Below are 16,333 nucleotides of genomic sequence, written 5' to 3' on the forward strand. Positions count from 1 at the left end.
GCTGTCACCCACAAGAGCAGTAACAGAGGTGCAGGGTGTTGGACAAGGAAGAAAAACTATAGAGCTATAAAGGAAACCACAAGGGTGATTCAAATAGTGAAAGTAAGTTTGTGAGAGAGCCTTGCCAGGTAATCTGTGATATCTGATCCTAGAAAGCTCATCTGAGGTAGTTAGAAGTTTTTGATTAATCAGCTGTAGAGGGAAGGGAAAAATGTCTTCAGAGTAGGAAAATGGTTCTTTGATTCAGAGAAATACATTGAAAAAGTAAAGGTAATGGATGCAGACTGCCCAGAAAATGCATTTGTGGCAGCTGAGTCCCACTCACTGTAGAAATAGAGGGGAATTCAGTGGGACACCAGGACAGAGCTGGGCATTCCTGTGACAAACTTGCTCCTCAGTAGATGCAGCAGCAGTGCAGCTGTCCCAGAGCAGGGACAGGGACAGGGCAGGAGCTGGCAGCCTGCTCTGAGCACTCAACACCCCACAGCATTTTCCACACAGCAGTGAAAGAGCCCAGGCTGGTCCTGTGGAGGCCGAGTGCCTGGAGCTGGCACACAGCTCACCTGTCCCAACTGAGCCTCCTGCCCCAGCAGCCCGCAGTGATAAAACTGACTCAGGTTCCCCATTTCACCAGAAATTTAGTTCTCTAATTAAAAACCAGAGGAAATGGGTCTGGTCTCTGCTCCAACACTCAAGGCCACCCCCCAGTGCACAGAACAATGAACAGGAGCCCAGCTGAGCTTGCCCTCCCACGCCTGTGCGCTGCTGCCCAGCCCCAAGCAGGGCTGTGGCAAACACCAGCTCAGGACCAGTGGCCCCACGTCTTGTGGTGCTGCAGGAGCTGCACACCCCTTGGCTGGGAGGGGCTTCTACCTGAGGCTCCAGCCCCAGAGCTAAACCCAACACTGCTGTTTAAAATCATCTCTTGCAGCTCAGACAAATCCAAACCAAGAATCTGTGGGTTTCCAGAACAATTTATTTCTCTACGTCAGGCCTTTGGAGACCAGTAGTGTATATGTATGTAGGTGATAAACTGACACTGAGAAGATTTAACAATTTCTTCATTTAATAAGTGATTTTCACTACATGATATTGTACACTGTCATCTGTTCAAAAAAGATCAACAGTTTTTAAAAAACAAGATTCTGTGAGATTTATATAAACCGGTGATCAAGATCAACACCTCTGGTTGGCTTATCAAGCGAGTTTCTAGGTTTCTTTGTAGAACAAAGTCTTTATGCTGAAATGCACAAACCCCTCGCAGCAGATCCAGAGCCATTTCCGTCACTCCCAGAGCCATTTGTGTCACTGCCCCGGGACTGCTGTCTCAGCACTGGGATCTGCTCAGCTGAACACACGGAAACTGTACAAGAACGTGTTCACTTTGAGCATGGACAAGCCTTTCTGTTTGCTATTTCCAGCCAGCACTTCCTTTTCTCTCTGAGAGGAAGGCGTGGATGGAAGCCCGGCCAACTCGGCAGGGGGGCTGTGTACAAACGGGTTTCTAAGCGAACTTTGGCTTCAGGAAAGAGACACAAACACTTAAAATAATGGCTTTGTTATTTGAAGTATACGGAGAGGGATGTGTGTCTGAATTAAATATACATCCTACCAGTGGCGCTGGCAAGGTTGAAGGTTATTCCTAATGTCAACAGCAATAAAACTAATGTGTACATGACAAGACATCGTTAAAAGCAATCCCTTTAAAACAAAACTGAACGTAAAAAAAGTTCACAGTGGTTTGTATAAACAGCATGTAATCGCTGACAGGAACAAGCTCTACTCTCACAGCACACGAGTGCCCTCTTTAGATCCTAAAGAACAAGATGTACACTACTCATGGTACAGGCCCCGCCAGCCCCGGGGTTACCTGGCTGGAGGGGAGATGCTGTGGAGTGTGCAGCTGGAACACTGACACAGGGGGACTTTCAAACTCTTTTCCTGGGAGGGAGGAAAGTCTTTCATTCGCTGTTACAACCAGCAAATGCCATTCATCAAATGGAAAGGAAAACCACAAACACATTATCTATTTTGAGCAAGCTGAACAGCACACATGATAGGTTTAAAAATGGAGGTTATAGACTATGATACAAGTCCCAACAAGGCAGTGCCAAAGTGACTATTTCTTGGCTTGTTTTGTGATCATACCCCTGGGAGGTGTTACGGGTCTGCTGGAATTGGGCTTCTTCTTCTCTGCAGGTTTCAAAATCTGGAAAGACAGAGGGGTCATTTAATAAATAGTTTTAGCTGTCTTCCAGTCAAACAGTAATTAATTGGTAAAGGCACTATGTGGCTTCTTCTGGACAAGTCTCAGTGTGCCAGGAAACCAATGTGCTTCCTGCTCTGAGCTAGGCTGGGCCGTGGGATCAGCTGCTCCACAGCCCACAGCAGTGGGAGCAGCTGACAGCCAACTGCTCTGCCTGGGTGATTTCATTCCAGGATAAAACAGTTCCCCTACTCACATCAGCACAGGGTTATCATGTTTTTGAAGATGTGAGTGCAAACACTGCCCTGTCTACATGTGACAGCTGTAGAGATCTATTTGAAACAAGTCTTAACTGTTATTTAACAGTAAAGCGTTGATTCAAAATAGCACAAATTTAATGTGTAGCCTCATTAAATAGGAGGGAAAATCTTCAGATACTGTACCTGGAAAGAGCACATTAGTGTTTCATCCACGCTCATCATGGCACCCGCGTTATCAAACTCTCCACAGTAATTTGGGGCAGAAAAGAGAGTTACCAATTGTCTTTTTGCAAAAAACTCATATCCATCTTCAACCACCTTTAGAGACAAAAGCAGAGGTGTTAGTCTGGGCAGCTTCCTCCTGACAAAGTGCAAAGCAGCTTTTGCAGAGGCAGCAGCTGAAAACCTGGCTATGTTTAAGGAGCATGAGTTTCAAACTTTTACACCAAAACAGGAGCATCACAAGAACCAGCTCAGCAACAGAGTCCATTAACACTGAGAAAACCCTTGTACAAGAGAGTCAGAGTTTATATGAAAATGTCAATTATAAAGGCTGTTAAATACTGGAAGCCATTCAGAGAACCTCACAGATATTTACAACTTGGCTGGACAAGACCCTCAGCACCTTGGGCTGACACAGATCTGTCCTGGACTGGGCTGGACCAGGGGATCACCTCAGGTCCTCCAAACCTAAATTATGCTATGATTTCATGTATAAAATAAAAATACCTGATGAGCTCTACATATGAGATCCAAATCATGTTTATGGAGAAACTTAGCAACCACTTCAGCACCAAAAGTGAAGGACACTCCTCTGTCATTTTCACCCCAGCCCAAGACATCCTTGTCAGGGTCAGACCACAGTAGATCACACAGGAGACCTTGGTCAGGTACGTCCGTGGGGCGCATGATTCGTCTGATCTGCTCCATTGACTGCAGGTCTGGTGACAAACCTGTTCACAGGGAAGACACAGGTAGGCCCAGCTTAGTCCAGCTTTGCTCTGGAACACTGACATTCATCCAGGACAAAAATAACTTGGATTCAAAGTGATTCACCACTGCCATTTTACGTAGCTCAGTGGCGACATTCACTGACTTTTTTAAATCCAGCATTTGTTCTAAAGCATTTGGAACTGAAGTCACTTTCCAGGAGATTTACCGGAAGCAAGATAAAGCAAGGCCATTTCCATGTTTTACAGGATTACAATAATCTCACAAATATTTTGGAAGTGTCTGATAAAAGGAGTGTTAAATAAAAGAGACGTCAACACCAGGAATCACAGGGAATGTTCGCTGTGATGATCAGGCCCAGTAAGATGAAATAAAATATCAAACCAATCTGGTAACATTTTCCACTAGTGTGAGTCCCTGGGCAACTGTAATGACTTGCAAGTGATAAAACATTTAAGGTGCAAATCTGTATTTCATGATCAGAAAAAGCTGCATCGTGTGGCATAAATCAATTTCTACAAATTAAACCCATGGGGTCATACAGGGCTTAGAGGAACCTGACTGAGTGACAGGAGTCCCTGCCCATGGTGGGGGAATTCTACTGACTGATCCTCAGGGGTGCCTCCCAGCCCAAATCACTCTGGTTCTGTGAAAACAGATGACCAGGAGTTCAATGTCAGTCCTGAAAACATCTAAGTCTAAAATAACCCTGGAAGGCCTCTCTACTCCAAAGGAGAGGCTGTTAAAGGTGCCTTTTGGTGGAAAAGGAAGAACAGATCATGTCTGAACCAGCTCCATGATTCACAAAACTGACACTCATTGAGCCCAACCCTTCCTCATACATGAGCTAAGGCAGAGAAAAAAGTTTTGAAGCTTCAGCAATGTAAACACGAAACTGCCATGACTGAGTTTTCCAGCTCCTCAAACATCACCTAAGGAACTGCGACTCACCCCCATGACAGCAGAATATTTTCTCGTCCACAATAGCTGCAATTGGTAAACAGTTAAAACAGTCTGTGAAGGTTTTCCACAGCTTAATATTGTATCTTCTCTTACCTAGAAGAGATTGGGGAGAAAAACCTAGTCAATGTGCTTTTCTAACACAAACACAACCAACCTAACATGGATGCCTGAACTTTACTGACACTTGAAAAAGTCAGTGTCAGAGCCTATACATAACTGATCTTTTTTGACTTACTTAATTGTTTAAAGATAGTGGCAAAGGTCTCTCAGTGTGGCACAACTTCAAGGACACCGTAAGTCTGTTCATCAGCTGGAAACCAGGCTGTCTGGTCCCAACTTTGCTTTGGCAAATTATCCCCTGGAGAATTTGATCTACTGCAGAAAATCTCACCATTTGCCACTTCTTTCAGGGGAAGGCAGCAATTCTCAAAAAGCAGATTTTCTTTAAAATTCTGCTTTACCACATAAACTCGCTTTCGGCAAATAAACAGGACGGAAAAATGAAACAGGGCTGAAAAATGAAACTGCCACAGTTTTATGAATTTCAAAGGGCCTCTCCCAGATATGAACCCTGAACATATTTGTGATATATGACTAAGCCTGTGATTAATCTCTGAGGAGACAACTCTGAAATACCACACATCTTTGTTTCCTCACAGGAGGAGAACAAGACATGGAGTGCACATCTTGTCATCTGCAAGCCAAGTGTGTCCCACCACAGAAATTCCAACATGCTTCAGTGCACAATTAATTTAACAATATCATCCCTACATTATCTGGATTAAATCATATCCTTTGAAACAGGAACATTGGTTTCTACTTCACAGCAAAATTACTTGTTGTGTTTGGGTAAGGTTTACACACAGCCCCCATCACACAGTCTGTACATATCAAATGAATGAAACAGAGGTGAACCTCTGCAATGCACATCAAATTAAATTCTCCCATCTCTCATCTCGTGAGTTTTACCAGTGAGAATTGATAGTTATCACAGCAGCCAACAAATAAAATTACCCACTTGGTTTCTGCTTTGTACTGTGAGGATCAGACTCCAAGAGGACCAGGGGAAGGACAGACTCCCCTCTCTAAAACAGGCCAAGGGCCCCTCTAAAGAGCTCAGAGGGCATTTCAAGTTAGGAAGGAACCATCTAACCCTGCCACCCTGCTGTTCCCAGTAGAGGCACACAGGCCTGGTACTTACATTCATCATAAAACCCATAAATTCTATTGATGCTGGCACATTCGTGGTTCCCTCGGAGGAGGAAAAAATTCTCTGGGTATTTAATTTTGTAGGCCAAGAGAAGACAAATTGTTTCTAAAGACTGTTTTCCTCTGTCAACATAATCACCAAGGAACAGGTAGTTGCTTTCTGGTGGAAAACCCCCATATTCAAAGAGTCGGAGCAAGTCATAGTACTGTCCATGGATGTCCCCTGCAAGGAGATTCAGACATGACACCTAAGTGACCCTTTGCTATATTCTTTGATTGATTCTAGAGAAAGAACAACTCAAAGATGCTTCAGAAAGAAAAAAAGCTTGCAGGTAGATAGACACTGCCTGTAACATACTTAAAATGGCAGTGAATGTATATAACATGATCACATTTTGACGTCTGTGCAATGCTGGCTACACAAAATTATTTGTGCGTATAAAACAAAATCAAGATTCCAAGAAACCAACTGTGTTTTTCAGAAACACCCAATAGTTCAAAATCTAGAAGGGAAACTGCATAAAAAATGAAATTGGTATTTCTGCCTTTGGTTTAAATAATGGACTTCTTTCTGACAAGCATAACACTAAATCACGATTTTAGACAGCCAATATTATAAATATGGAAGGAGCGCCTTCAAATTGAAGTAAGTCCTCTGTTTTAGAGGAGGATAAAAAGCTAATTGCTGGAAGCTTTCAAAATTGCATTTATTGAGGCTTTTATGTTGATGTTCTTCATTCTTTTAGCATAAGCAGACATGTACATGAGTACAAAATGAGCACTGCTGTATGAAACACAGTGAAACCAAATTAGAAAGTAATTCCAAGAAACAGAAATCTAAGTTTCCAGCAGGATTTTAATATACTGTCAATCCACTGTTCAGGTTTGCATGGCAGCACATTAAATACTGGGGTCCCTCACTGCTTCCCCTTGTTCAGGCACAATTGGGCCAAACATTTATTTGGTAACTTCTTTCCAAAACTTCATGAGAATCTCTCCCCCAGCCTGGTGAAATTGGACCAGCTGCTTTTTGGGGTTGGATTATTTTGGTCCCAAACATAGTTCTCACATATTATCCCCTCTCTACTCCTCTGCCCTACATATCCAGCAGGGTTTTATTTTGCCTTTTGCTACAATTATTTATTAGTTTCACTGTTAGTAAGTGAAAGTAGCATCTGGCACGTGTTCTCTGCTTACCGTCTGCATTTACCTGACACCTCCCCCAAGACCAAACCAAAACTCACAGCACTCACCACAGATTTTCAGTGGAGCTTCAAGTTCTAGTAGAATAGGCTGACTCAGGAAGATTTCTCTGGATTTCAAGCACAGTCCTCTAATTTCATTCTCCTGAAGTTGGACGTTTTTCCCTGGTTTTGATCCTCGCACTGTTGGGAGGAGTCAGAAGTCAGTTATCAAAACCAGCAAGATCCTGCTGTTATTTTAAGAGCCTGACTAAAGGCCAGAGCAGCACTGAATGAGAAGGTACCAGGGTAGGATCAGTGTGCTGGGGTGAAATGGCAGTGCCAGGGAAAGGGGACTGTGTTCTGTTACTTCCATTTAAGAGAATTCACAGCTCAACACTTCCCTCGTTAAAAATGTCACATTTTAAACAGCATCAGTTTAGTTTTATTTAGTTATAAACGCCATCTTGGACAATGTGACTATTTACATGTTATTTTTTAGAGAAGCAGTTATGTGCTTATTCTCTGGAAAGCTGTCTGAACTTGAGCAAAGGGCATCTGCCACCCAATCACCAACAAATGTGCAAGCTTCCCTAAACCAGCAAATCACCTCACCTAAGACAGTACCTAAACAAGATGACAGCACCAGTAAATCCTGTACTGCCCTGTTCTACACTGCAGCTGGACAACAGGGAAGGAAAAAATACACACATGACTGGATGGTCAGGACTATCAGTAAGGAAATTGTTTTGGATTATGATGACAAAGCAGCTGCCATCATCCCTGTCTTTGAGCAGGGTAAAAGATGAGCCAGTAGGAGACCAATCCCCAGCCCCAAAGCACTTCCCCTGCCCAGCTCCCATCCTTCACACCCTTCCATCACTGCTTCCATCTCCCCCACCGCAACAATTCACCAGTTTGTTCCTTTAACATCCATTAAAGCTTTCCTTCCTGCCCTGGACAAGGACATCAGCCTGGCCTAAACAAGTTTCACACTCCAGTTTCTGTTGCCCAAAGACACAAAGGACATTTCTATAGCAGCAGAGCTGTAACTACAGCCTAAATTGCACACAAGAGCATTTATCAGGGTTAAGACTGGATTAAAAAAATTATGAGTATGCCATTACTGGTGAAGCCTATATTTTTATTTGGTGTCAAAACCAGTGACAACATGCAACAGTGGTAAGGCTGAAATAAAAGAAAGAAGGAGTAAGAGCAGCAGTCATCTACAATGTAACCGATTGCTTCAGCCCCATCAAAGCCCAATCACCAAGCACTCCAGTCTCAGGTGGCTGGAAACGCTCTGCCAACACCTCCAGAAACAAAAACCCCTCGACTGCTAAGACTGCCAGGTTAGGTGACTTACTGCGAGCATTGAGACTGAAGAATCTGCACCCTTACCCAAAAAGGTCTGGTCTTGCAAAAAAGCAAGCAACAAGCCTGAATCCTTTCAAACACAAGAACCTATGCAGTATTAGCTTCCTGAAGTCCTGAATAACTTAGTAGCTAGCTACCACTCCAATCTAATTCCTTTGCTACTGTTTAACCTCCCAGTGAGAAATCTGAAAGCTCCAGATGACTCAAAGCTCTGCCATCACTGTGGGCCCTGCGCTGTATGAAGCCAAGTGAGAACTGCAGTAGGAAAGGCTGGGGGTGCTCGAGGCAAGTTTCAGGAACAGCAAGAACAAAAAACAGTTGTGTTCCAATTTCTCACTAGCACAGAAGCTTCTGACTTTTCCACAGGCCCCTGATGAAGCACAGAAAACGCTGCTCAGTGAGCATGCACCTTACCTAGAGAGTGAATAAAATAACGATGGTGTAACAGCCATGAAATGCGTGACATGGGATATGATCCCTGCAGAGTTACTGCCACAGCAATGCAATCCTTCCCCATCAGGGTGGCACTGCCTGCCCTGCAGAACCACTGACAGTGCCCTAAACCACACCAGCTTTCCTCAAACAACCCTCAAAATGGAACTCGAGTTCACATCACAGTGTATGCTCACGGTGACATGACTGCAGGTCAGAAGTCATGGCTTTAAGTGTTCTCCTTCAAGCTCCACCTGCTCCTCACTGCCCACGTGTTATCACTCAGCACTGACATTACATGCCAACACTGGAATTACCACTGCACTTCATGTCTTTCATTAAAATCTCAGAAGTAATGAAGCATGTAAATGGAAGTTAAATCTTTGTCACAGCAGTTTATCGCGAATGAGGCTTTTCATCCACACAGGAATTTTTTCATCCATACAGTAATTTTCCAAAGACTCCTGAGCAACAAGCAAGTTACTCAAAATGCCAAATATCCAGAAGCAATAAAGACATGAAATTTTTAGAATTAAGTGAGAAACTGGCTGAATTGTAAATACAAAATTGATGGCCACCTAATCACCGATTTTACAATTCACCTTTTTGGTTTCTTTTCAAGATAATACAAAATACTTTTATTTAGTTTTCTGTGAAGCCAAAAATCTAATTTGCCATGATTTGGTCTTCTTTGAAACTGCTAAAACCAAACCCTGTACTTCTCATCCATAAATTAAAAAGTACAAAATATTATAAAGACTATGCAATGCACTGAGTCACTAAAGCTCATGAATAAAGCATATGCATTCATTTTTGCTCAAGATTAAATGAAGACCTGAACACTGTTTCAGACACAGGTTTTCTAGGTTTTTCCAATACATTTTTATTGAACTGATATAATCCTTACACAGTTTCAGTCACCTGCCTTTAGAAAACCTTGACAAAATGAAATTATGCTTTGCTGCACTTCCCAAACTCACTAGGACAGATGCCACGGATGAAAGAACAGGAAAATTTGGTTCAGCTCTGTCTGCCAGTGACATTTTCACCATTCTGTCCAACATGGAACCCCCACAGAGGAGACAAGTGTGTTCAATTTCTGGTAACAGTAACTTGTATGTCCTGAAAACCTGGGAAAACAAAAGTGGGTTTGGCTTCAGACGAATCAAAAATGCAGAAGTGCATTTTGGTTCGAGGAATTCTTATTTTTACTGCAAGGATTTTCTCACCCACAATGAAAGAGCTGGCACAGAAATGCAGGATATTCAGTCTTAATGACTTCTTAAAAAGGTTTCTCTGGGTCTTGAAGTTAGTTAGTCCTTCTAAGAAAGGCAAAAATAATACACAATGAAAACCATGTTGTGTTTACAGTTTGTTTCTCTGCTTTGGACCAAAACAAGGCAGCTTGTGGAGATACTAATTGACAGCTTGGTCATGAAGTCAAAAGAGCAGCTCGATAGTACTGTAGAGGCACATTTGCCCTTTCTATGCATAAAAAATAACCTCTCAGAAATGACAGCCTGGAACTGACAGTGGAACAAGCAAAAGATTAATGATTTAAGGAAAAAAGTCAGTCCGTTTCAAGTGGTATTTTATTTGTGTCTGAACACACTGCTGTAGCATTTCCAGACAGAAAAATGTTCCCAGCCTCCTCAGGCAGAGATGCTCCTGTTCTTAGATGCAATTTCTCTAGAGCCTGAATTTCTGTGTCCAGTCTGGCCATCTTCTAACAGGTAAAATCTTTTTTACTGTTCAAATATGAGAAGTTGTGAAAAAAAAATAAGCTCTCTACTAGGAAACGATAATAGAAAAAAAAAAAATCTTTCCCTGGAGCCTGGATGATCTCTGCATTCAAAGAGTCGAAGCAAGCTTTGAACACAGGGTCCACTATTAAAGACAGGGAGAAAATGATGGAAACAACAAGATACCAACTCTAAAATGAGTATGTTATAAACATTGCAGCCGCCCAGCAGAGGGGGAAAGGAGGAAAAGGAAGAAGAGCAAGAACTTGAGGTACCCCCATCACTCTGGAGCGAGCAAACAGCGAGTACAAAGTGTAGCTGCAGCTGCCAGGAGTCAGAACACTGCCTGACATTGAGAACTACTCCACATTTCCCTGGGAGGGATAAATGGGTCAGGAGCTGGGGGATCCAGAATGTACAACAGTCTGAGACCATATGCATGCAGAGTACAACAGATTCCCACATGCCAACCCAGCCCTAGCATTTTCCAATCCTCACTTTGGTGCCACACAGTCCTTACGTCAGTCAAGGTTAATATGAAAGGGACAGATACTTATAGAAGTCTTCAAAAATAGCAGGAAGTTCAAAAACGCCAGAAATTGCAGTGATCCAAACATCTCATTTCCATTCAGTATTGCATTAAAAGAAGCAGCTGAAATACTGTCAGCTGAAGTGGGAGAATCAAGTTCTCCTACAGAAAGTGTTTTAAGACAAATAATCTATCTACAGGTCAGTTCATTTCTGTGGCTTATTAAACAAGTCTCTCAGTTTCACCATATTTTACGTTAAGATGTCTGCAATAATAGTGACATTTCCAAAAATACTGCAGGTTGGTTTAAATCTAGTTTTTAGCAGTTCCTCATGACAGTTTCACAGTCAGTTTTGCACCACAGGCACAAAGGGAATAAATAACTTGAAAGTGGTTGATGGAAAAAAGGTTTTACTTTACTGCAGGCACTACCAGCTTTGATCAGATCATTTCAAATTCAAACCTGAAATGGAAAAGCATCTCCTTAGAGTACAAGGCTCTAAAAAGTTCTCATCTGCTTTCCAGTACATCAAAAGTTCACAGCAGTGTTATCAAGTGGAAGTTTCTGCATGACTACAAGCTTTTCACCTTGTGACTGCACACATGCAGATGGGTGAGGAGCAGTAGGTACTCACACTGCTCACAAACAAATTTTGGGAACAAATTCCTCCCCTTCACTGACTGGGCAACAGGCACAAAACTTAACAGATTGATGTGAATCCATGGCATTGATAAGAATCTAATGCTGGTCTTTGGAATTAAAAGAGTTTTTATTTCCCACTCTTAGAAACTGCTGCACCACAGGAGGAAATAATTAACATCAAGCTACACAAACCAGGGAAAATGATATGGTTTGAGGTCAAAAAATGTTGCTTGTCCATGAGAAACTTCATCACAGCATCCCAACTCAACCATGAGTAAATGTGACATTTCAGATTAATATCTCTGAGAATCACTCTTACCCCAGTACATGAAGCTAAAGGGCTAACAACCCTGCAGACCCAATTAATGCTGTATTTAGCAGAAAGGTGGAAAAAAATTTAGAAGACTGCATTTGTGAGAGAACGTCTTCTCTGTGATGAACAAATTCCTATCCATGCTCTTTAGCTCAACTATTTTTAATAAGTAGATGATAATCTTTCCCCATTTAAAGCAAATTAAAAGAGAATATCTCCTTGACATCTCTACAACAGGCTTTACTGGGAATAGAAGTCTGTGGGTGTATAAACAGAAATGTTTAAGGATTTAAGAGTCTTTTTGCTGATTTTAGTGCACTAGCCAGGATTTCAGCTTTCAGAATGGCTACCACCACTGTAGCCTCGTGTGGCTTTATCCAAAGTAGCCTCCATTCATTATTCATTTCTCCCTTAACAGTGAGGATGCAGCACAGGAGAGATTTCAACTTGGGTCACTTAGGTATGTTGAAATTGTTATTTTACCCGTTATTTATTGCTACCATGGTAAGACTAATACACTTCAATCCTGTTTTCTAAATAGGTGACTGTGAGCTCCAAACCAGACCCTACTTATCTGCAAAAGCTGCCAGCACAGGAGATGAAGGAAATGGATAAGGGGCTCAGGTTATAGGAATCCCATCTGACATGACACAGAAAGGAAGCCACGCTCACACTCAGGGAGTCTTGGGATTTGTCACTCATTCTTTACTGAGGCAAGCAGGAATTCTGCCATTTCCTGGAACCCTTTCCAAGACCACACAGGTGCCACTGATTTTTTTTTTTTTTATCTTACAAGGAGTTTTTTAGCATCTTCTTGTCTGCTGGCATTTTTGACTGTGCACACACAGCTGCAGTTGCTGTCTTCAGTATCCCTGCTAGAAGGGACATAATTTGTTCTCGTGTTTGACCCCTCTTACTCCTCAGGAAGGTGAATTAGTTCCATCAATATTTGAGTTTTTATCCAATATCAAGGATACTTAAAACCATTTTAATACTCAGTGCAGGAACCTGTTATTTAGTACACTTTACAAGTCTTATTCTTGTGGATATTACAGTTACCAAAAGTCACAAAGTCAGAGAAGCTGTACTCAGGAAATTGCTCCTAGCAGGACACAACCCTGGAGAGAAAAATATGAATTTAATTACAGCAAAAAAAGTCAGTATTTTCAATGTCCTCCCTGAATGACTTTCCAAGGTTGAGAACAATGCTACTGAGAAATGTTTTTTTGTGACGTTTCAATGCCAAATGGTTCTGTACTATAAACATCTGGAGCAAGGAAGACTCTTCAAATATTTACCTTAGAATGAGAAGCTGAAGTATGTATTTCCAGGTCTTTTAAAGAACAAGCTAATAATTTCACCTAAATAGCCTAATGGGGATGGGAGAACATCACTATCTGGGGGAAAAGTAGGAATAATGTCAGTTGAGCAGAGGAGTCAGGATAGAAAGCAACTAAAATCCCTCACAAATACATTATTAATACCCTGTTTTAAGGACAAAAGCAAGAGTAATTTATTATTCACCCTTAACTTTGCCTCAACCATTAGACTCAATTCAATGCTTCTTCCAACAGGGCAATGCTAAGGCACATGATAAAACAAATACCTAACTGCATCTGCTCACTGATTTCCAGTATTTCCTCAAAATTCTCCTTACTACTGGGGTTTGTTACCTTTAAAAAAGGCTAAGCCCCCTGCTCATACCCCTTAAATTTTAGTAGCAAAATCACCAAAACTTAACTGCTATAAAAATGTGCAAGTATTTAAAGTTTAAAGAGAGCTATAATGAAATACTAAATTGCTCTAAAATTACAGCTTGCACAAGGATTTGGGAAATTCAGTTTGTGAGCTGATTATTAAACCAGATTTTGCAGTGTTTTCATGCCTGAGTATGGTTTTAATGTGTGCAGCCTTTCTGAAGGGGTATTGACACAGCTCAGGGGCACACCACACTTTGTGTAACTAACATTATGCACTTGTTCTACCAGAACTGCACTGAAAAACAATGACTTGTTTGATCTAAATCTAAAATGCAGCGCGTGCTGAAATGCAGCAATGTTTTAGGAAAAAAAATAGTACAAAAATGACACAAAGGTCAGTCATTACTCTCTGCCTGGCAAATACATTTAGAACAGACATTTAATAATCAACAAATAAAGCACTAGCATAGGTTACTAACACCAGCAATTGTTTCAAATATGGAAAGACAATCATTGCCTCAAGGAATCCAAAATCCCAGCTCCAGTATTAATAAAGGAAAAAAAATTAATTTCAGCTCTGGCAGCTGATGCAACCTCAGGTAACATCTGTATTTGCATGAAGCACCTCTTAAAAGATGTCAGTCAACCTCCTGAAACCTGACTTATGAACTCTTATCTGCTCCAACCACCTAATGCTGATATAAACTGAGCAAGAGAACATACTGACATACTACTTTTTGAAACTTTAAACAGAGAAATCACTCGCATTTCTTTCTAGGAAAGGTGTAACCCATGCTTTTAAAAGCTATTTTTTTTTAATTTAAAATATTAGTTACACTAAGGGAAACCAGTAAGAACTGTAGCTAATACTTGCAGTTCAACTGAGCATGTATTAATATGTCACCAAACATATGACATACAAGACCTGACATTTACAAGTCGTACTACTGGATTTTCAGGAAAATCCTGGTCTAACTTTATGAAGGGAAGTCTTTAAATAATTGAAACCAGGGCAGTTTAAATTGGTAACAGGCAAAACCCAAACCGGATCAGAGGAAAAACCCCATTTACTTTTACTTATTCAATAATCCCGCAATTCATCTACAGGATTTTTTAGCTCAAATTGATTTCTAGAGTAGAATTTCTACTCCTCTGCCTGACCTTCAGCTATCCAAGCATTACACAAGCAAAATCCTGCATGAAGGAAAGCGTGTAAGAAAAATTTCTTCGTAATTTTTCTCAGCAACATCCCAGCTGACTTTGTGCCAAATGGAAAAAAAAGTTAAATTCCTGACCAAGCTTTTCAAGAGTAAATCCAGATGAGATGCTTGCCCTGACACACGTGAAGTGAGGCTGGATCAGAACAGCTTCCTTCTCTGAATAATTATGGTTTTCCTTGATGCCTGGAAGAGAATTTGTCACTGGCAACTTCTCAGTCTTTTGCCCTAAAATCAGTCAATCCCAGTCCAGTGCTGATCCCTGCAAGTGAAGGGATGATGCTGGAGACATCCCCTGCATCCTCCAGGTTTTCCTTTGATTTACAAACTGCCAGGCAACTCTTTTCACCCCAAAGCACCAACAATAGCAGACAATAAGCCCTTTTTCAGACTGTCTGAAACACCAAGCCCCAACCCTCTATTCACACCTAAAAACCCACCATATGTTACGAATTAAGAGCCAAAATCCTGTGGCAGCTTTAATGAAAGCAGCTAATCAAAGCTAAACCCAGCATACACTGAAACCCATGTCAGTCTCCTCCCGACTTGCTGAAAAGCTGCCTCAACACTCTTTAAACACGCTGAGTCTTCTTTCCAGAGCCCCACGACTACCCAGCCATGCGCTGATCCCATGTGTATGCGTGAAAAAGCAAGAGAACACCCCAAGCTTTATGAAAGACCTTCCTACAAATTACTACTAAATTAAGCATCCTCTCATTCGAGCATACGACGAGATTAAACATCCCCTCAGAACTGCAGGGGAGGAGAAGGGGCAGAGGCCGGCTGGTCCCAGCATCGCACCGGGCGATCAAAACGCAGAAACGCCTCGGAAACACACGGGCTGAGGGGAAAGTTGGGGCTGCGGGTCCGAGCCAGGCGGGGAGGCGGCGGCGACCCCAGGCAGACAAAGCGCCTCACGCCCCTCCATTTTGGTGTCCCCTCAGACCCCGCCGGGCGGGCGGGACGCGGCGCTTCGGCCCCGCCGCTCCCCCCACCCGCGCCGACCCCGACCCTCACCCTCCAGCAGCCGTTGGATGATGCTGTCGATGTTGAGCTTGTCTATATCCGCCATCGCCTCTCAGCGGCCGGGAGGAGCCCTCCCCGCCGCTCCGCTCGCGGCTTGGCCGACCCGACTCCGCTCCTCGTTCTGTTTCGTTTTTGCCTTTTCCTGCTCTGCGCCTTCCCTCGCTCTCTCTGCCCCCCCCCCCCGCCCCCTCAGCATACAGCCAGCTCTGAACAAAATGGCCGCTGTCCCCTCAGCGGGCTCGCCTGGCGCACGGATACTACGAGCGCGACGCGGCCCGTCGGAAACCCTTTATAGGCCGGGCGGGAAGAGCGGACGGGGTGATGCGACTTCGGTTGCGGGATTCTTCCGCTGCCGGGACGGGAAGTAGTGCGGCGGTGTCGCTTCCCGGTGTCGCGGCAGTCACAGAGCGGCGGAACCAGTGGTAGCGGTCACAGAATGCCAGAATCCATTAGGTTGGAAAAGACCTCCGATATCGAGTCCAGCCTATAACCGAACACCGCTGTGTCACCTAGACCGCGGCACCAAGTGCTACATTCAGTGGTTCCCTGAGCACTTCAGGGACGGGGACTCCACCATCTCCCTG

At 42.9% G+C, this 16,333-nt stretch overlaps 1 protein-coding gene across 1 annotated transcript; it reads right to left on the reverse strand.

Moving 5' to 3' along the window:
* Positions 1-956: 956 nt before the first annotated feature.
* PPP1CC (protein phosphatase 1 catalytic subunit gamma) lies at positions 957-15,901 on the reverse strand. Its single transcript, XM_062504119.1, has 7 exons — positions 15,741-15,901; positions 6,843-6,974; positions 5,582-5,812; positions 4,369-4,473; positions 3,196-3,419; positions 2,650-2,784; positions 957-2,209 (listed from the first exon to the last, which is right to left on the reverse strand). The coding sequence occupies exons 1-7, from the start codon at positions 15,793-15,795 to the stop codon at positions 2,120-2,122; spliced, it is 972 nt and encodes a 323-aa protein (XP_062360103.1). The 5' UTR covers positions 15,796-15,901; the 3' UTR covers positions 957-2,119.
* Positions 15,902-16,333: the final 432 nt, after the last annotated feature.

This window comes from Cinclus cinclus, chromosome 17, assembly GCF_963662255.1.
Source record: "Cinclus cinclus chromosome 17, bCinCin1.1, whole genome shotgun sequence".
Lineage (NCBI taxonomy): Eukaryota > Metazoa > Chordata > Aves > Passeriformes > Cinclidae > Cinclus > Cinclus cinclus.